Source organism: Protopterus annectens, chromosome 15.part0, assembly GCF_019279795.1.
Source record: "Protopterus annectens isolate FY-2018-M chromosome 15.part0, PAN1.0, whole genome shotgun sequence".
NCBI classification, from domain to species: domain Eukaryota; kingdom Metazoa; phylum Chordata; order Ceratodontiformes; family Protopteridae; genus Protopterus; species Protopterus annectens.
The window spans coordinates 377,425,368-377,446,390 of record NC_056749.1 but is presented as its reverse complement, the minus strand read 5'-3'; the positions used below and the strand labels follow the sequence as shown (position 1 = coordinate 377,446,390).

Below are 21,023 nucleotides of genomic sequence, written 5' to 3'. Positions count from 1 at the left end.
ATACGTATTTTTTCTTGATATCCACATTTCTCTACTTTATACAGATTCTCATAAAAGTTCTGAACAATGTCTAATACATCTACAGGATCTCTGGTTATTTTCCTTGTTATAGGCTCCCTAAACTTGGCAACAATTCTTTCCACTTTTTGTTGCCTAAGTCATTGTGCTAAAAGCTTTTGTTCTTATTTAGCACTCTGCAGTTGTGCCTTTTCTTATTCTGTGAGATTCCCCCCATTCTGCAAAACTTTAACCTTTATTAGACCCTCTAAACAGTTGTTACTTCTTAACCCTATCTCTTTTTCTTTTACTTGTATCTTATTTTTAAACTCCACTTTCATGTTATCCCACCTCCTAGTTATATTTTCTGAAGAAATTTCTATCCTCCCTGATAACTCCCAGATAATTCCCATTTCCTATTCCTTACACTCCTTTCATTTAAGGGATAGTTGGGGAAGCACTAGTGCTTCATTTTTATTTAATTACACTGCATTTTTATTTTAGCCATTACTGGCGCATGATCTGAAATCGTGGATTCATATCAAAACTTTCAATTAAATGCATATGTTCCTGTGAAGTACATCATCTGTCTAGCCTAGCCCAGTTTTGTACCTTGGGGAATTCTATGTAAATTCTCTCCAAGCTCCTACTACTGAATTTACATCTTCCATACCAAACGGTTTCTTAAATCTCTTCAAAAATCTACCCTCTTTTGTTGTATTTTCCCTTCCAGCACCCCTAGGTACATCCTCAGTGTTGCAAATCAAATTTCAGTCCCCACCTATGAGTATTATTCCTGTTGAAAGTTGATTGAAACTATGCACATCTTCAAACACTGAAGTCCTTCCAAGTGTCTCTAATTCTTAAGCTAAGAAGGTGAGTGGGCAGAGAGAAGATGCAGTGACTTCCACTCTGACAGCAGTGAGCTGAGAAGTACAACTGGCCTATTATTTATTAATTTATTCACTGACTTGATTTTAAAGTAGATATATGAGACATACAATTATGCAAGAGGCTGTTATTGATGGTGTGTGTGTGTGTGTGTGTGTGTGTGTGTGTGTGTGTGTGTGTGTGTGTGTGTGTGTGTGTGTGTGTGTGTGTGTGTATAAATACTTGGATCCTGTATCTCAAAGTAGTTATGATGTTAATGGAAGGAACTGGTTGTAGTAAACACCTGTTCAGTTGACTCTTGACAGTGCTTGTTATTTGGCTGTGAACAGACTGGACAGCATGAAGTATATAAATTTAATGTTAATATTTTAACTATCAAACAATGTTAATTTATCTTGTTTTTTGCAGGCACACAGGTATGAGCTGCAGTGTGGTGAGCTACAACCGTCTAGAACTTAATGCAGCTGGGTAATGCTATTAGAAATGCTCATGTAGTGCAGGGGTTGATTCTCTCAGCCTTTGTTTGTCTACTGTGTGACTAACAGTAACTTCACCAGACATTGCTTTTGTGCTACCCCTGAAAAAAGACAATTGCTTCCAAGTGTCTCAAACTATTAGCAAATGCATTACACATTTGTATTTGGAATTCCTGCACACTTCAAATGGCTAATAATTATCACTTCACATTATGCGTCTGATCTATGAATCCTAGCACTTGTAGTTTAATGGTATGCCAGATGCATTTTCAAGAAAAGAGAGATTCAATGGAAGACAGGTTTATTGCTGCTCATGCTACATCTGTTCGAAGTGTGGGACTGCTCTGTTTAGGAAATGGCTGTTAATGTTTTTGTTGCAAAATATGAAATAAAGTTTTAAATGTAATCCAAATCTGTATGATCAATGTACAAGTAAAAAAATAAACAGTATGTATACTGACAGGTTTGAACAATGTTTTATAGTAACTGGAGAGAGAAGACACAGGTAATGTAATCAGATACTGGTATGTCTGTGTGGGTGGTGCTGGGGGACAGTCCATTACTTTGCATAGGGTTCCATTTGATCATAACGTGGCTCTAGAAGGATTAAAGTATAGAAGTGAAATGTAACGAAAGATAGTAGATTGTGACTTTTGGACAGCTTCTTATAGTTTTTCTTGGGAAGAGCTGCAAGCAACAGTCAGCAAAATTTCCTGCCCTTGCATAACCAGTGATAAGCTCCACGTGGGTTTACAGAGTGGTCCTAGCAGCAAGGAACTCAAAAAAGCGACTACCTTCTGGATTTAAGTATCTTTGCTTTTTTTCACTGGAAATAGCTTCTGTAGCTTACTTTGAACTAGCCTGAACTGTTTTTTAACTGATTGCTGCATTATTTTAAAATCTGCACTTAAAGTTACATTTAGTCGAATTTGATCGAAAGTTTGCTTGTTTGTTTGTTTAATTTAACTGTGGAGGCTGCCCACTAAAGTGTGCTAGCCTGTGTAACTAATTTATCACTGTCTCTGCATTTTCTGTGTGTTTCTACCAAAAAAACAAAAAAATAATCTTTGTTTTCCCGCCTTCCTCGACTAGTTTAGACCAGTTTACAGGCATTGCTGTATTCTGGGCTGTGGAGTAGTTCCTGTGTTGTCCATTACCTTACTTGGATAGAAGGAAGTTTCTTTGCTCACCAGTGGGAGTGGGGAGCCTTGAGCAGCCTACCTGTCCTTGGGGGAAGTGACCTCAGCACAAGAAGCTGTAGTAATTGGTTGTCTGGGACCATTCCTAGCTCTTTTGTAGTTCACTGTTTAAAATCCGCGTTTGCACAGCTTTGCCCGGTCGTGCGCATAGCGCAGCACCGGTTAAACTTTTTCTGGCTCCGCCAAGTCTGCTCTTCAAATTTTCCCTTAAGGAAGCTCTACTCTTAGTATAACCAGATTACTCACTGTATTATAAGTCTAGCACTTGTTCTCAATACTTCTCTAGTAAGTAAGCACTCTCGTACTAAGTAAAGCACTACATCTACTTACCACCCCTGTGAATACCCACTTCCCTTAAAGGTATACCACTCCCTTATACTGTTCTAGCATGTCGAGTGGTAGATTACTGGCGTCGTCTCCAGTTCAGCTGGTCAATCTGGGCATCTTGAGACAATGCTACAATTGTCTCATGTACACAGACAACCCTCTCCTCCTCCCAACAAACACAAATACATGTGAGAGATGCAACTATATAGCCAAACTGGAGGCTGAACTCTCTCAACCCAGGGCTGGCATGACCAAACAGGAGGAGATGGCAACCACACACACAACAATCCCAGTCCCACATAGACCTACCACAACTGCAAACCAAACACATAAAAGCACAAAGACATACTCGGAGGCTCTAATAAAAAACTTACCAAAACAACAGAGGCTCCTCCCAAAGCAGACATCCAAAAATCCACCACCTCAAAACAAAACACATGCAACACATACTTCAATAAATCAGTGTGTCGACCAATCACAGCCCTTAAGGCCAAACACCTTGCCTGATACACTAGTAATAGGTGACTCCATAGTTAGACACACTGATGTCCCACTGACCAGGCTGAACAAGGAGAAGGTGACTGTGAGCTGTCTATCGGGGGCTAGGATCCGCCACATAACACACGCACTCAGGTCACTCCAAAGCAAGTACAAATATGACTCCGTCATTGTCCATGCTGGTGTGAATGACCTGAGATGTACCTCCCTGGACTACATGAAAAGAGACATAGAGGAGCTCTCCGATTATGTAGCCCAGGCTGGTATGACCCTGAGCAGCATCTTGCCCTCACCAAGAATGATACCACAATACAAAGACAAGATGATCAGCTTTAACAATTGGCTCGAGTACTGGTGTCATTCTAAGGGGATCCAATGTCTGTCTGCCTGGGATGATATGTTGGACAAGACACGCTGCTTCGCAAGGGATGGCTTACACCTGTCACCACTGGGCTTCCGGATATTGGCTAAGGCTCTTGCCACCCCCATAGTGCCTTTTTTAGGCAAGGCTCAAAAGACAAACCCACCTCCTTAGAAAACAAAAATGGAAAAAAACTAAGGGTAATGCTGCTCAACGCCAGAAGTCTAAATCTCAAGATGCAGGCACTTGATGCACTCCTCAGCATGGAGAACATCGACGTCTGTGCAGTAACTGAAACCTGGTTGCTTTTCGGCCCCAAAACCCGGGCCGAACCACAAAGGGAGGAGGAGTGTCCATATTCATAAAGGACACCCACACCTCCAGGTTAGTAGCAACACATGAAGCAACAGAGACCATACAGGTGCAACTAACCATAGGCAAAACTGCTATACAACTGGTAGCATGTTACAGACCACCCTCCCAACCTCAAGAACCCCACTCAGCCTTCCTGAAGACATTGGCGGATATGAATGTATCACAAAATACCATCATACTGGGAGACTTCAACTACCTAAACATAGATTGGGTTCATTATTCTAGCCCTAATACCCTAGCCCAAAGGTTCCTGGAATTCATAAATTCAAATGCACTGGAACAACTAGTCACCTCTCCCACTAGGGGAGATAATATACTAGACCTGATCATCACAAACACGGGGACAAAATGCTCCACACCGGAAGTACACCCCTCACTAGTGAGATCTGACCACAAACTAATCACCCTGGATATACATATCCCACCTCCTCCCCCAGCACAAAAGACCACAGTGAAAAACTTCTCAAAAGCAGACTCCACTCTTCTTAAGAAGGAGATGGTATCCTTTAAGCCCACTGTGCCAGTGGATACCACATCCCGCAATGCCGAATCCTTCACAAATGCTTTCTATGGACATATCCAAGTATGCATGGATCATGCAATCCCAAACAAATCCAAGTCCCTCTCCACCAAATGTAAGCGTCCTGTCTGGTGGACCTCAGCCATAAACAAATTGTATAACAAAAGAAGGAACATCCAAAGCAAACTTTGAGAGAAAAATCGCTAAGGACACTAAAGATAACCACAAAGCCTTCTTCAGCTATGTTAGAAACCTGGGCGGAAACCCTCAGATATGCTCAGAGTTGGTTCACAACAACAAAAAATACACTGAACCCACAGATATTGCTAACATTCTGGCTGACAGGTTCAGTGCAAACTTCTCGCCTCCCTCACCCCCAAAAGAAGAAATACTTATCACAGCTGAATGTAATTTCCCTGTCATCTCAGATGTCCAAGTGAGAACTGCCCTAAACAAAGCAAAAAACTCAGCATCAATGGGACCTGACGGTATCCCGGGGTGCGTGTTACATGAACTCCAAGAGGAGCTAAACCCACACATAAAAATAATACTTAACCTTAGCCTTACTTCGGGATATGTACCTGTATACTGGCGTACAGCAACAGTGGTCCCACTCCACAAGGGGGGTGCCTCTACAGACCCTGGAAACTACCGCCCCATAAGCTTAACTAGCCTGGTCTGCAAAGCTATGGAAAGAATCATTATGGAACTCATAAACAGAGACATAGGGGACCTACAGACACTTGACCCCACCCAGTTCGGCTTTGTGAAGGGCAGATCCTGCCTTTTAAATCTGGTTGACTTTTTTGAAACAGTCACTAGAGCCATTGATGAGGGCAAAGCAGTCCATACAGCACACCTGGACTTGGCTAAAGCCTTCGACACAATACCCCACTCAGGCATCATAGATAAGCTAAACAGCTTAAAAGTAAACCCCTATGTCACTAGATGGGTTGCAAACTGGCTAAAGGACAGAACCCATAAAGTTAAAATCGCTGGAGCAATGTCAGACTCAAAGCCGGTCACAAGTGGTGTCCCACAGGGATCTGTCCTGGGACCCCTCTTGTTCGGCATTTATTTCTCAGATGTTAAAGCAAACATGGGAGGGCTGTGGCTGACAAAGTTCGCAAATGACTGTAAATTAGGAGCCATAGTCGATACACCAGCAGACACACACATCCTACAAAAAGGCCTCACTGAAACGGACAACTGGTGCCGTAGTCACGGCCTTAAACTAAATGCCAAAAAATGTATAGTCATCCCTTTTGGAAAAAACAAAGTACCCACAAATTATCACATAGACAGCAACCCACTGAGTACGGAAAAAGTAATCAGAGACCTGGGGACCCAAGTAGACAGCGACCTCTCATTTGACACCCACGTTGCCAAAGTGGTTAGAAAAACATTCTACCTTGCACACCTCATCATGAAGGGATTCACATCCAGATCCAAGGATGTCATTGTACCCCTATATTCCTCCCTCATCAGACCCATGATTGAGTACAATGCCCCATTTGGTATGTACCTCACCCGGCACTTGCAACAGCTAGAGAGACCACAGAAGTACCTCACCAAAAGGATCAAGGGTCTCCAACATATGTCTTATTCAGCCAGACTAAAGAAACTTCAGCTCTATTCAGTGGCACACCGCCTGCTCAGGGGTGATCTCTGCCTGACGTACAAGGCCATGTCCAATCAGGATTTGATGGACATGCTTCACTCAAAAAATCCAAATCCATCAGGACCATGAGAGCTAAAGACTTAAACCTCGGCACAAGTATGAATAGGACATGCTGGAGGGATAGATTCATAACCCAGAGGCTTCCCATGCTTTGGAACAGGATCCCAGTTCATATTAGGCAGAGCCCCTCACTGACTCTCTTCAAGAAAAATCTTGATGAGTGGATGGGAGATCGAAAGTTTACCCCAGGGGTCACATCTGTGTCACTGCTAGACAGGGGCACAGTAAACTAATTCTATTATATAAGGGGACCTTCAGTGTGTCACTACTAGACAGAGGCACAGTATTCTACATTTATTCTGTACATTTTTGTACCATTTCATGGGGTGGCAAAAGCCACATCACTATGGCTAGGCTTACAAACGCCCCACGGCAGATAGCCTAGTACTATACTATGAAACTATGAAACATTTCATTAATCAGTGACAATTTTTTCTTCTGTCCACTAAGCCTGCCAGATGGCACATATGTTCCATGGGGAGGAGGGGGGGGTCAACAGCCAGGCATTTCTGTGCTAGACAGGAATCCAGGAGCTCATTACTTCTTGTCCAGGATGCCCAGTTAGCTTATTTGTTCCTCCTATGATGATATTCAAATAATGAGTGGGCCAGCATTCAGGAATAATGCAACAGCCTATCATCCCCCTTGCAGTCCTTCACCCCTGTGATGACTCTTTCAAGCACTGTTTAAATGCTGCCTTGTTGTGGGAAATATGCCACTGCACAACGGGTTCCTCATAGCCAGTGGGCTTTGCATACAGTCTGCATTTGCTCAGTAGATCCTGATCCATGTGTGCAACAACCAGTGCTCCCTCCAGATGTCACTCATATGATGAGTCAAAAACAGCCCCCCCCCCCCCCCCCACACACACACACACAATGGGCAAGCCAGCAATGACTGCTCACTCCCATCCTCCTAGAATCTGTTCTTCCAGCCAGTACCAAGGCCATTAAATGAGCTTGGTCATCTGGGTCAGTATCAGTGCTTCCTCACTCTATGCTTCACAGCTAGGGCTGTGGTGATTAAAATTACTCTTGTACAGCAAATCAAACTGAAAACATTGTTTCACATTTCATGGTGCAAAATAAAAGTCTGAAAAGTTATATTCTCTGCTGGATAAGTTGGTGTGTCAGGCAGACAAGGCTCAAGTTTTTCCTTTGTGCTTATTTTTGGCATACCACTTTCTTTGAGAATCTTGCTCATCTGGAATCTTACATTTCGTTGTTTTTCCACAAAACCTAGATTCAACCTAAACATGACCTTCATCACTTTTTCCAAATAGCTCCACCACCTCATATGCTTTACCCATCTCTTCTACCCATTCCCTCAGTAGAAAAGGTTTTCAAAGACTTGAATATATGATGCCTGACTTTGCTGCCTCACAGCAAGCAGTTCTCAAGTTCGATTCTCGGTTGGAGAACTGTGAGGAACCTGCATGTCCTCCCAGTGTTTGCATGGGTTTCCTTCAGATGCTGTGGTTTCCTCCCACATTCCAAAGACATGCAGTAGGTGGACTGGACACTGTAATTGGCCATAGGTGTGAGTGTGCATACAAGTGAGTGGTGTGGAAAAATAACCACAGCAGGGCTAGCCTCCTGGTGGTGTGAACCTTGGCTATAGATTGCCACTGCTGAAATTACACCCCGACACCATGTGCAAAAATGGAAAAAAAGGGTTGTGGATATATGCCTGACTGTTGGTTTACAATTAAAGTTAACACAAAAATCCCACATATTGTGAAAGTCCTTTGCAGCAAGCTGTGTTCTCCATAGACACTTATAAAGTGATGTCCGAACTGAAGACAAAGACGTTTGTCATTGACAAAGGCAATAGTGTGACAGAATGAATGTAGCTATTGTGAAAACTGATTCTAACTATGAAATGTAAAGAAATCTGAGTAAAGTATAAAAGCTCTTAAGAATCACTGAAGCTTAAACAGGATTCATCTGACCATCATGACCAGTAACAACAAAAGTTGATTTCAGCCTATGCAAGTTATACAGATCCTGATGAAAGACCAATGGCAGTTCTGCACTGGATGAGACTAATATAGAGAGAAAAGCCTAACCACCAATAGCAATGTAGGGACCCAAACATAAAATTATGAATAACTGCTGACAGAATTCTCTAAAAGTATGATCTAAGAATATGTTTCTTGAAGGTAACATTCCTGAAAGGACAATGTAGCCAAAATAAAATAAAAAAAACTTGTCAGTTAAGAAAAGCTGCCATTTTAGGAATGTTTTGCTCATTTTTGTGGGTAAAGCTTCACTCCACGACATTTCCTAATACTTAACTGCAGTCCACACAATGATCAGTGCAACTTAGAGTAAGGAGAGCCATTTCCTCAGAGTGACCTTCATCCTCTGGCCAAATCTGGTTAAAAATTCTGTGACTGCAACAAATTCACAATTTGGCCAGACTGCATTCAGAAACTGCAGTTGTGTACACTTACCATAAATGTAGATGTTCAAGTGTATTCACTATTGCAGTCATCACATTTGGGTTATCTGCCTGCAGGTAGCCCTCAGCCAGCCTGAATACCAGAGTCTTCAGATTTTTCTGTCAGATGCTGTCTCCTCTTCCATGACGTCAGGTCAGTCGTCAGGGGTATAAAACATGCAGCCGACGCCATTACATCAGTTTTTCTCATCCCAGATGTCAGGTGCCCCCACAATGGGAAGCAATTAAATGATATGATGAGCCCCCATCAAAAAGCAAATACACAGGAAAAAATAAATATACCAACCAGTAGGAGAGGTAGAACCCAGAGAAGTCAGGGGGCTGGAGGGAGGGTAAACTGGACTGCAACAGTTAATACACTCGAACATCTACATTTATGGTAAGTGTACACAACTGTACTATGTTCTTCGTGTTTCACTGTTGCAGTCATCACACTTGTGTTGATTCTCAAGGCTATGGAAGGGAGGAGGAAGTTAAAAAGCATTAGGGCCAGCTATTAATCCCTGCAAGACTGCAGTGGCAAAACCAGCTCTCGATTTAGAAAAGATAGGCAAGTGGTAATGCTTGGTGAAGGTATGTATAGAGCTCCAGGTGGCAGCTTCTAGGATGTCCCTGGTAGGGACCCCTCCGGGAAATGCCGCAAAGGTAGATGCAGCCCTGGTGGAATGTGATCTTATCCCCTGTGGGGTAGGTTTTCCATGGTGCTTGTAGCAGAAATGAATGCAATGGGCTATCCATTTTGAAATGGTTTGCTTTGAAATGGCCTTCCCCTCTGCCCCTGCAGCAAAGCTAACTAGCAGCTGCTCATATTTTCTGATTGGCTTAGTGTTGTCCAAATAGTATCTAAGTTGTCTGTGCACGTCCAGAGTGTGCAGTATTCTTTCCCCTTTGTTTTGTGGATTAGGGAAAAAGGTAGGTAAATGAATGGACTGATTTAGGGACACAGAAGACACCACCTTGGGTATAAAGGAAGGATTAATCCTAAGGGAAACCCTGTCCACATGTAAAATAATGAAGGGTTCCACTACCATGAGGGCCTGTACTTCGGACACTCTTCTTGCTAAAGTGATGGCTAGCAGGAAGGCTGTTTTCCAAGAAAGGAATTTCAACTCTGCTGTAGCAGCTGGTTCAAAGGGGGGAGAGTGAGCTTTTCCAATACAAAGTTAAGGTACCAGGCTGAAGTGGGAGCTCTCCTGGGGGGTCTTAAATTTTTGGCCCCTCTAAGGAATTCTTTTAGCAAGGGGTGAGAGAAGAGGGGTGGCTCAATATTATAATGTGCTGAAATGGCAGAGGCATGAATTTTAACTGATGAGAAGGATAGGCCCCTGTGGAGCATTTCTGTTAAGTACTGTAGGATATGAGGTAAGCTGGACACCGTTGTGTCCATCCCCTGAGCCAGGCTCCAGGAGCAGTATCTTTTCCACTTTTCAGCATAGGATTTTCTAGTACTAGGCCTCCTTGCCTCCAGAATGACATCCAGTACCTGCTTTCTGAGGGATGCTAAGGAAGAGCTCAAGGAATAAGCCAGACGGCAAGGTTCAGGGCTTGAAGCTGAGGGTGCAGAATCTGGCCCTCCTGCTGGGACAGCAGGGAAGGGGTCTGAGGCAGGTGCCATGGCTGTAGCAGTGTCATACTGCGCAAGAGGGGGTACACCAGTGCTGGCATGGCCAGTCTGGTGCAATCAGTATTGTCCTTGGCCTGTCCTGTTTGATCTTTAGTAGAACCTTCGAGAGGAGAGGCAGAGGGGGAAAGGCATAAACTGAGAGGCTTTCCCATGTAAAGGACATGGCATCCACTTTCCAAGCTTGGCTGTGGGAAGTTCTTGTGCAGAATTTGTGCAATTAGTAGTTCTGAGGGGAGGCAAACAGGTCTACCTCTGGCGTCCCCCATTTGTTTCTCAAGAGGTTGACTATTTTGGGTTCTAGTTTCCATTCATGTGGGTCCATGAGATTTCTGCTTAAGTCGTCTGCCAGTGAATTAAGTTTGCCTGGCAGGAATTGAGCTTGCAGGTGTACTTGGTAGCTCAAGGCTGTTTTCAATACAACCATGGCTAGTCTGCAGAGAGGGTATGAGTGGGTTGCCCCTGCTTGTTTATGTACCACATAAATGTGGTGTTGTCTGTCTTTACCAATAGCTGTCCTGGAAGAATACCGTCTTTGAAGGCTGTCACAGCATTCTGTACAGCTAACATTTCTTTTTGATTGAAATTCAGGTGCATCGGTCTCGGGATCCATTTGCCCTGAATGCACTGCCCTGCCATGTGAGCCCCCCATGCATAGCCTGATGCGTCTGTTGTTAGGGTTTAGGCAGCAGGGGGTAGAGTGAAAGGGAGTCCCTTGTTGTGGTAGCAAGCCTGTGCCCACCAAAGGAACTCCGTCTCGATACAAGGGATGATAGAAATCATTGTTTCCAGGTCCTGAGAATGCTGACACCATAGACTTTTTAGATACCATTGGAGTTTCCTCATATGCAGTTTCGCATATGGAATTAGTAAAATGCAAGAGGCCATGAACCGCAGGGCTTGCAGTATTTTCCTTGCAGATAGCTGGGGTTTTGTGGCCAATAGTTTGAAGTAGGTTGTCAAATAAACTTGTTTCCCCTGAGTGAGGAATGCCATCTGGGAAGTTGTGTTCAAGCTTGCTCCCAGGAATACAATCTGTTGGCAGGGTACTAGATGAGATTACTTTTCGTTTATGGTGTACCCCTGTGAGGTTAAACGTTTCTTTATGAATGCCAGGTGTTGTAATAGCAAGTCCTGGTTTTCTGCCCGAATCAGACAATCGTCCAAGTATGGGTAAATTTGAATATTTCTCTGCCTGCAAAATGCAATGGCTGGAGCTAGACACTTTGTGAATACCCTGGGCGCAGTAGAAAAGCCAAAGGGAAGTGCAGAGAACTGGAGCCTGCCCTGAAGCGTAGGTATTTCCTGCAGGATTCCATTACTAGGATGTGCAGATAAGCTTCCTTTAAGTCTACGGTTGCCAGCCAGGCATCCTTGGCTAGCATGGTAAGAAGCTGTTGCAGAGTCACCATTTTGAATTTTAGAACTACCAGAAAGGTGTTGAGAATAGAGACGTCCAGGATAGGATGCCAGGAGTTGTCTTCTCTGGGTACTAGAAAAAGTCTTGAATAAAAACCTTGTCCCCTTTTTTCTGCTGGGACAGGCTGAATAGCCCTGATATTGAGAAGAGAGATTACATGCTGTTGGGCCTCCGCCCATTGATTTGGGGGTAGTTCTGGCCAACCATTTGGGGTTGGTAGGGTGTGGCAGTGGAATCTGTATCCTTGGGAAACTATGTTCAAAACCAATTTGTCCTGGGTAATGAGTTCACAGTTTTTTGCATGCATGGCGAGCTTTCCTCCTAAGGGAGCAGGTAGTAGAGCAGGGCTTGGAAGGGTTAAGGTTAAGTCATTGTGCCATTTTTCTGTAGGGGGGGTGGCTTACTACTCCCTGTTTTGGAGGTGGGAGCCACCCACTGCTTAGGTCTGTGCGTAGCCTAAGACTGTAGCCTAGGTGGTCTGCGGTTCCTGGGTTTGGACTGGAAAGGAACAGTTCTTTGAAGGCGAATGCCTACTGAATCTGGGAGGCTGTACTTGTAGGAAATCTTTAACAGTTTGCATAGATTTAGCTTTTTCCTCCATCCTTTTGAGGACTTCTGCTTTGTTGCCAAAAAGGCGGTCTTGGTTTAAGGGAGCATCCAGTAATTTAGCTTTTACATCATCTGGCAAGTTTTGTTCCTTAAGCCAAGTACAGACCCAGTGACAGCTGCCCTGCAAGATGCTTCTAAAGCGTCAAAACCACATTGCAAAGTATGCTTACCAAATTGTTCTGCAGAATGCATTAAATCTTGTAATTCTGTGTGTTCAGTACAGTCAGGAATCAACATCATTTTCTATTTAAGCAGCCCCTTAACATGCTGCTGATACTTTAACATATGAAACTGGAAATTTAAAGCCCTAATGGCCAAAGTAGCAGAAGTGTAAACCTTCTTACCCCATCTGTCTAAGGCTCTAGAATCTCGATCAGAAGGGGTAGGATTTTTGGCAGCAGTAGCCTTAATGCCTTTTGGTCCTTGGGAAATGGTATCTGGATCCGCAGAGGGATTCTTGAAGTGGAACTTGTGAGAGTCAGGTACTCTGTAATACTGGTCAGGTTTTCTGGGAGCTGGAGGTAAAGTGTCTGGGGAAAGGCTAGATTCCAGGAAGGCATCATCTACAATGTCCAGAACAGGAGGGATAGCTAAAGGGCTGTGTTGAGATAAGAGTAAAAATTCCCTAAGCCTCTTTTTGGAGTCAGAGTAATCCTGGCTTTCCCAGCAGTAATGCTCCCTAAGAGTGTGCAAGGTTTCATCAAAGGAAAAGTCTTCTGGAGGGGAAGCAGAGGGAATGGAATCCTCTGCATCAGAATCCTCATAATTAGATAAGGGCAAATCCTGGTAATCAGAAGGAGCAGAAATATCAGATTCCTGGTCAGAAGAATCAGAAAGAAAATCAGTTCTAGGTCTCAGAGGGGGAAGGCTGGCTTCACCTAATTAAGGTAATAAGGTCTTCAGCCATTCTAAGCATTTTTTTTTAGGCATATGGGCCTGAGCCTGCAGTTTGGTCGTCGGATTTCTAGGTGTGGTGCGAGTTTTAGGCCTGGAAAAAAACAATGGCATCAGTTTAAAATGCAAGTCTGTAGGCCTGAATACACCCTCCGAAGCTAGTACCTACACAGCGGCTCTGGACCCATCCAAGGTAGAGACATCCGCAGGTTCCATAGTCAAATAAGCATCTCGCAGCATTCCGGCCTCCGAGTGGGTCTCAGTAGAGGCCTGCGAATCTGAAGTAGCGCGTATCAGGGGGTGCGAAAGTGTCTCACTGAGTACCGGTGGACTGGTGACTAGCTTAATGGAAGTGTTGTCGGCAGTTTTGGACCTATGCCATCTGTCTCTGTCTTTATCCTTACGTTTTTTCGGAAGATTGGTATTCGGATGGCTTAACGAAGCCATTTCGGAGTACTGAGACTGAGTACGAAAGTAATTTGCTGCAAAGACAGTCAGATGACGAATAGTTTGTGGGGTTGAACAAGGCACAAAACTGACAGCAAGGGAAGTCGTGGTCTGGGCCTAAACAGGGGATGCAGTACAAATGAAAATCTCTATGAGGTATTTGCTTTCCACAGGTAAGACAATTGTTAACTTTTACTCACACTGGTTGGAGCAAGAAAAAGAATCCCCAACAGGGTACTTATCCTTTTTTGAAGACTTCGGATCTGAAACTCGAAAACGAAAATTTCAGGAGTCGGCCGACCGGCACTTGTGAACTGCTTCTGCTTCGGGCAACGCAGGGCAAGAAAGACAGATGTAATGGCATTGGTTGCATGTTTTATACTCCTGACAACCTGACGTCATGAAAGAGGAGACAGCATCAGATGCAAAAATCTGAAGACTCTGGTATTCAGGCCGGCTGAGGGCTACCTGCAGGCAGATAATCCAAATGTGATGACTGCAACAGTGAAACACAAAGATCATCATCATCCTACTTTCTTCTAGCACCGTTTCCAGTGATGGCACAAAGTTTTCTGGAAACTGGGATAACCCAGAGCATACTATTCTTTTTCCAGCACACAAGAATGTAATGCATTATTTACAAATCGTGGAGAGAAAAAAAAAAAAAAAAGGAGTCTCACCTACAGAACTGATGCGCAGGTGCTATATAAATGCATTGGTACTCAATGCATCATGAAGGTAGCTGAAAACAAGAAGGCTTAGTCATAATGCATTGCAGATTTATTCTGTCAGCTAGGTAATGCAAACTAAGCCATTAGGACATTTTCACTAGTGATATACTGTCACACGTATCATTACATAAATGCACAATGCAGCATCTTCAGTGGAATTTTATTTAAAGTTCTGTGAGATAAGGGATTACAGAATGCCCACTTCTTTCAAAAGAAAACAGAAAACTGACAGTGAAGTGGGGCACAGTTGGGTGGTGCAGCGGTTAGCGTTATCACCTCACACTAAGAGTTTCACCGATTTGATTCTCAGCTGGGGTTCCTTCTGTGTGGAGTCTGAATGTCCTCCCTGCATTCGCGTGGGTCTCTTCCAGGTGCTCTAGTTTCCTCCCACATTCCAAAGACATGCGTTTGGGGCATTTCTCCTTGGGCTTACACTAAAAAAGGGCTCTGTCACAGTCAGACTTTCCTGGTAAACAAATGTTAAAATACATAAGGTGTCTAAACAGCAATCCACAATCCGTGTTGCCATATTTTAAATGTATGGGTTTCTTGGGGAATACTTCTTTCACAACATATAAAGATAAAGAATATAATCACTGGTAAGGCCAAAAGACCACTGGAGGTTTCCTAAAGTTTTCAGTCAGTCTGAAAACAAGCCATATTATTTTACAATCAAGCTAATTTTTCAAACAAATATTTAAATTTTCAAAACAGAAAAAAATAACTACTAGTAACATTTGGTGGAAAAGATCACCAGATTTGCTAAGGCAACAAACCAAAGTGTACTTCCTGTACATCTGCTGTGCAAGACAAACAGGTTAATATTTGCCAGTGTAACAGCAAACTTAACTGCTTTGTCTTTATTACATATTTTCCACCAGCTATTTCAAAAGCATTTTTAAAAGGAATATAAAAGTAATTAGTAGAATTCTATAGAGCTACCAAATGCAGTCTTTTTTTAACTACTTTTTTGCTAAAAGCTACATGACAACCAAAAATCTGGAAAAGTACTTACCTCACAAGGACACTCAGGGCTCCCAAAGGTGTGACAAGTGTGGCTGGGGCAAACACATAGGCTGCAAAATTTGCAGCCTCACCTGCACCCACTAAAAAAAAAAAAAAAAAAAAAAAAAAAGACATATTAAGCGGTATAGGAATTTTAGTGCAGCTATTTACACCAGATTTCATAAAATGATAACCCACATCTTTCAATCGAATGATTTAATTAATTAACACTGAAAGGACCTAAATTATGTAAAGAACAAGCATAAGCAAGGTGCATTTTCTGAAAAGGTGTGCATTTCACTCCTAAAGAAAAAGCAAATGGTCTTGAGATACTTATTTAAAAATGTTCCTCTTTGGCAGTGCCAAATTTGAGGGTTGTCTCCTTAATCTTATTAAAAGATGTACAACTTTGACAGTGCCAAATATAGGAGTTGTTTCCTTAATCTTACATGTTCACATATTTTGTGCTGGGTAAGACTTACAATATTGTTCTTTACAGGCTAATTAGACAATAAAGTGAAGCAAAGATTTTCAAAACTAATAGCAGAATACTTTGAACAAAAGAACAGACACACTTTTCATTAAGTTACTTTCTTCTGTAATCCTGTACTATGTTCACTAAGGCTGTGGTAATAAATTATATAGGGCTAAATATACATGGGATGCATTATGCACAGGCGAAGACTGTTGAGGTTGTAATACATGTTTTATTTTTGAAGGTGTATTGTGTGTGTGTGTGTGTGTGTGTGTGTGTGTGTGTGTATTATGTGTAGATACGCTATACAGCTATATATACATACACACACACACATATATATATATATGTATAAATATATATATATATATATATGTATAAATATATATATATATATATATATATATATATATATATATATATATATATATATATATATATATATATATATATATATGGATCTACTTTTCTTCACTGAAATTACACTTGTTCGAAAAAGAAAAGTAGATCCCCACTTCAGCGAAAGTGCACTTCAACAAAACTGCACTTTCGCTGAAGTACAGTCGCTGGATCGGCTAACCCAAACAAAAACACACAAAAAACATATTTTGCAGGGGAGCAAGCCCCCCTGCACCCCCCACTTTAATATTCTCACTCCGAGATCGCAATACAGTGTGGAAAAGGGAGTATTCGCTTAACCTCACTGTACCACGATCTCAGCACTAGTTTGCTTAGTTGTACATCAACACTAAACGTTGATGTACAACTAAGATTACATGCAAACTGCATGTTTTTATTACTTCTTTTTTTTTTTTCTTTTATTTTTATCTTCACACGAAAGTGCATTTTCGACAAAATGCACTTCCGTGGAAGTGCACTCACGAATTTACGTTTCGTTGAAACGTAAATTCCATGTAGTAAATGGATCCTATATATATATATATATATATATATATATATATATATATATATATATATATATATACATGAGCATATAATGAATACATGCCAGTTAGATTATTTAACAACCTCAAATAATCTAACTAAAGTGATCACAAACGTAAAAAAAAAAAAGGATACATTTGTGATCACCAAAAACAAACAGAAAACAGCATTTACAAAGGGGGCTTCACCCTCACTTGTAAACACTGTTTTTTCTTTGTTTTTGGGTCTACCCTCATACTCTAGAAATTAAATATGCAAACTCCAGGGTAGTACAACTATGACGAAAGGAAGAAGTTCCTGAATTATGTAATGGTCGATCTCCTGAAGTTTGTCACTTAATTCAACCAACTGTACCACCAATAAATTTTTCCAAAAATTTAACACAGTAAATGAATGCAATGACAAATCATTTAATACACTTTCTCTATGTATGTGTGTGGGTGTGCACACTTATAAATACTTACAAACATATGTATGCATAACACATATACAGAGAATAGCTACTAATTTAACTACATTTTACCAGGAGATTAGACACACACACACACACACACACACACACACACACACACACACACACACACACACACACACACACACACACACACACACACACACACACACACACACTCCCAAATGGGCATTCCTAGATTTGCAGAAAGTATATGACAAGGTCTCAAGAAAGATGACATGGGCAGTCCTGCATTGTTTGAAGACCCAGAATCACTGGTAGAATTAACTCAGGCTATACACAAGGACCCCACTCACACACACACACATATGCCCAAAGGGACATTCCTAGACTTGCAGAAAGTATATGACAAGGTCTCAAGAAAGATGACTTGGGCAGTCCTGCATTGTTTGAAGACCCAGAATCACTGGTAGAATTAACTCAGACTATATACAAGGACCCAATGACCCAAGTATGAATGGTGTTCAGACTCACAGAGGGGAACAAGTGGAAGTTGGTGTGCATCAGAGTTCAGCTCTGACCTGACTGCTGTTCATACTGGAGATGGACTACATTAGTAAACAGGTCAGGGGAGATAGATCAGCAAAGCTACTGTATGTAGACAATGTGGCATTACAAGCAGAACCTCAGAAATAATGTCAGCAAATGACAATAGAGTGGAATAGAATGTAAAACTAAAGGTACAAGAAGTAAAAGTGACTGTACACTGCTTTGGAAAATAAATGCTGCCATCATATAGGGATGAAAAGTGGGAATTCCCCATCCTACTACATCAACATTCCTTTCGCTATATCACTCCTCCTCTCTCACCATATCAATTTATTGTGATACACCTGTATTCTCTCTATCCATTTCTGATCTTTTCAGAAAGGAGGCAGATGTCTGAGTATGTATAATACACTACGAAGAATCGTCATTTGAATAAGGTTTATTCTCGCAGTTAGTGTAAAAATCTTATTAGACCATCTCCATATCAGCATCTTAATCTGCCCTAAAAGACTCACAGAACTGATTTGCATTAACTCATTCCCATTTTCTTATCTTTTTACAACCAGATTTCACACCTCCTTTTATTACATCTTCTCATACAGCATTCCTTGGCCTTCCCACTCTTACAAGACATGTTTTAGACTACTGCATCCTAATCCTGATTCCACTCTAAAATTTTCAAAATCTCACATACTCCTGGCATCAAGAATTTTAGCCACTCTGAAGCAAGCACACAATCATCTGCAAAAAATCAAAACAACTTCCATTTACATTGCACACATCTTAGAAAGTGTCTAACCCACTAAGCTAATATACTGGGTTAGAGAGTAACTTTGACTTCTGCCCCAACTAATCTGAATGCATTGGTTAATTCCCCATTTACCACCATCTGTGTCTGTGCACTATTACAGAAAGCAGCTATCTAGTTTTGAAACTTATGGACAAAGCCTACCTCACTTAACACTTTAAACAAAACTGCCACTCCACTGAGTCAAAGCCTTTCTTTATATCAAAAAAGGTTGCTCCTGCAGACGTCCACCCCTCTATTTGAGCCTATTCCACAAATTCTCTTAACTACTACCAGCTGTCCCCTGCCATACTGGTCCTTGACGATAGCTTCAGTAAAAGATTCAGGGAGTACACCTTTCCCCTTCTGCATTTTACACTCTGCCTAAATATTCTAGTATTGAAGAGCCAAATGTTTTATAAAAATTCTGCCAGAGTTCTGTAACTTCCTGGAAGTTTGTTCAATTTTTGTTATGTATAAGCCTCTGAAATCTTATATACCCTATGCCCTCATCAAATTCATCAGTTATAGCTTGCAATATAGTCTTCCTCCACCATGATTCTGAGTGCACCATTTTGGTCTTTCCCCTTTGTCATTCCTACAGCTTGAGACATACAGTGTACTAGAAAATTCCCACATTATAGTCTTAATATTTTATTCAGTTATCATCAGCTCTCCCTTCCTTTCCCCTCATTTCTGTAATGATCCCTTCTACTCATTTATCTTTGACTTTTTGTGCCAGCCACTTGCCTAATCCTTCCCCCATAACCACCAGACGCCCAGTCTATTTAAAAGGTCCTTGTCTACCATTGCTGTTTCATTGTCCTTATAGCTATCTAGAAGTCTTTGAGTCATACCTTCTTTAACCCCCAATGAAAGTCACATTATTTTCAACTGACTCTTGTTGCAGCTGTCTCAGATGAGCCTCGCATTTTCTAAAAATGCTCTCCTCTCCCAACAATCAATGCCCATCTACATTCATTAAATGTCCTTTCATAGTGTCCCACCAAGTATTTCCCATCTGCTCATCCTCCATGTGTTCTGTATTACTGCTTAAGACCAAATGTATTATTTTGTGCCCCTCTAAACATCTCTGCTGCATGTCATACTGCTAAGGTTTCCATCTTCATCCTTGGATTATCGTATTGTGTTTTGAAATTCCAATTTTTGCTGCTATACAAGCATGGTTCAGAAAACTACCTATTGTATACTTACACTTTCTGTACTTGTAGGATTCTTACTCCCTTCATTCAGAATCTATCTATATGACTAGCTTGTGTGGCTGCTCCTCTAGAGAAGGTATATTCTAACATCTCAGAGTGGTGCAGGCTCCAAATGGCTACCCATCCTTCAACTTTTTCCCCACTGCCATAACCATACCTCTCAAACTCTTAATCTATTTCAAAGGCCAAAAAATATGGACTGAGTTTAAGTACTTCTGTCACAAACTAAGAAAGTTGCCAGAATACCAGACCTGGCATTAGCATGGATTTTCCGAACAATATGAAGTCTGAAACTCAAATGTGTGTCATTATTTAGTGACTTCAATCCTCAATAATTAGCCAGAAAAACACAAGTTTGATGAGGAGCAGACCAAAATTAGGAGGTAAAAATATGGACAATCTGCAAAAATGTGGACAGTTGAGTGCTATGGCAAAATACACAACTGTGAGGTCTTTGGTATACCAAAAGTTAAGAACACAAGCCCTTACCTGGTTGTACTTAAAGTGTTTTAGCTGCTTGTGTACTGGGAAATCTGGCAGTGCCCGTTTCCTCTGGCCTTTCTCCATGCCTTGTAGAAGTCCAAACTCTTCCCTTCCCGAGAGATCCACCTTCATCTGCTGAGTCCGAACTCAAATCATCTTCTCACGTTCTTGGAGTGTGCCTCTCTCTACTTCTGTGATAATGTTAAGGGGGGCTGTTGTTTATTTGTGCACCTTCCTTCTACTTTTATTTGGCTGTACACCCACAGTTTCTGTTTGCAGTCTCTCTTTCACCTGTCTCTAAAGGTTTACGAGGTGGAATAACCTTTTGTGTAGAACTGGGAGGAAGTCCCTTCCTTATCTCTTCCTCTTGGACCATTTAAGCAATCATATCTGGCTGGAGAGCTGTATCTTCAATTTCTTTTCTCTTACTTCTATTCCAGTCAATTTCACATAAGCTACCATTTTCTGGAACACCTTCTGAATTAGCTACTTATGTCTGTTTGCAACCTCATTATGAGGCAAGCTCTGTTGTGGCCTGTATTTACTGAATAAATTGCTGAGCCAGCTCTGAAGT

The 21,023-nt window shown here is 41.8% G+C and overlaps 1 protein-coding gene across 2 annotated transcripts in view; it reads right to left on the bottom strand.

Annotated features, from left to right (window-relative positions):
* Nucleotides 1-21,023, bottom strand: part of LOC122789692 (magnesium transporter NIPA2-like) — a 403,659-nt gene that overhangs the window by 194,156 nt on the left and 188,480 nt on the right. For both annotated transcript variants that reach the window (XM_044057121.1, XM_044057119.1), the window contains one exon: nucleotides 15,586-15,676. In XM_044057121.1, coding sequence (XP_043913056.1) covers nucleotides 15,586-15,676 — 91 coding nt within the window. The remainder of the gene's footprint in view (nucleotides 1-15,585; nucleotides 15,677-21,023) is intronic.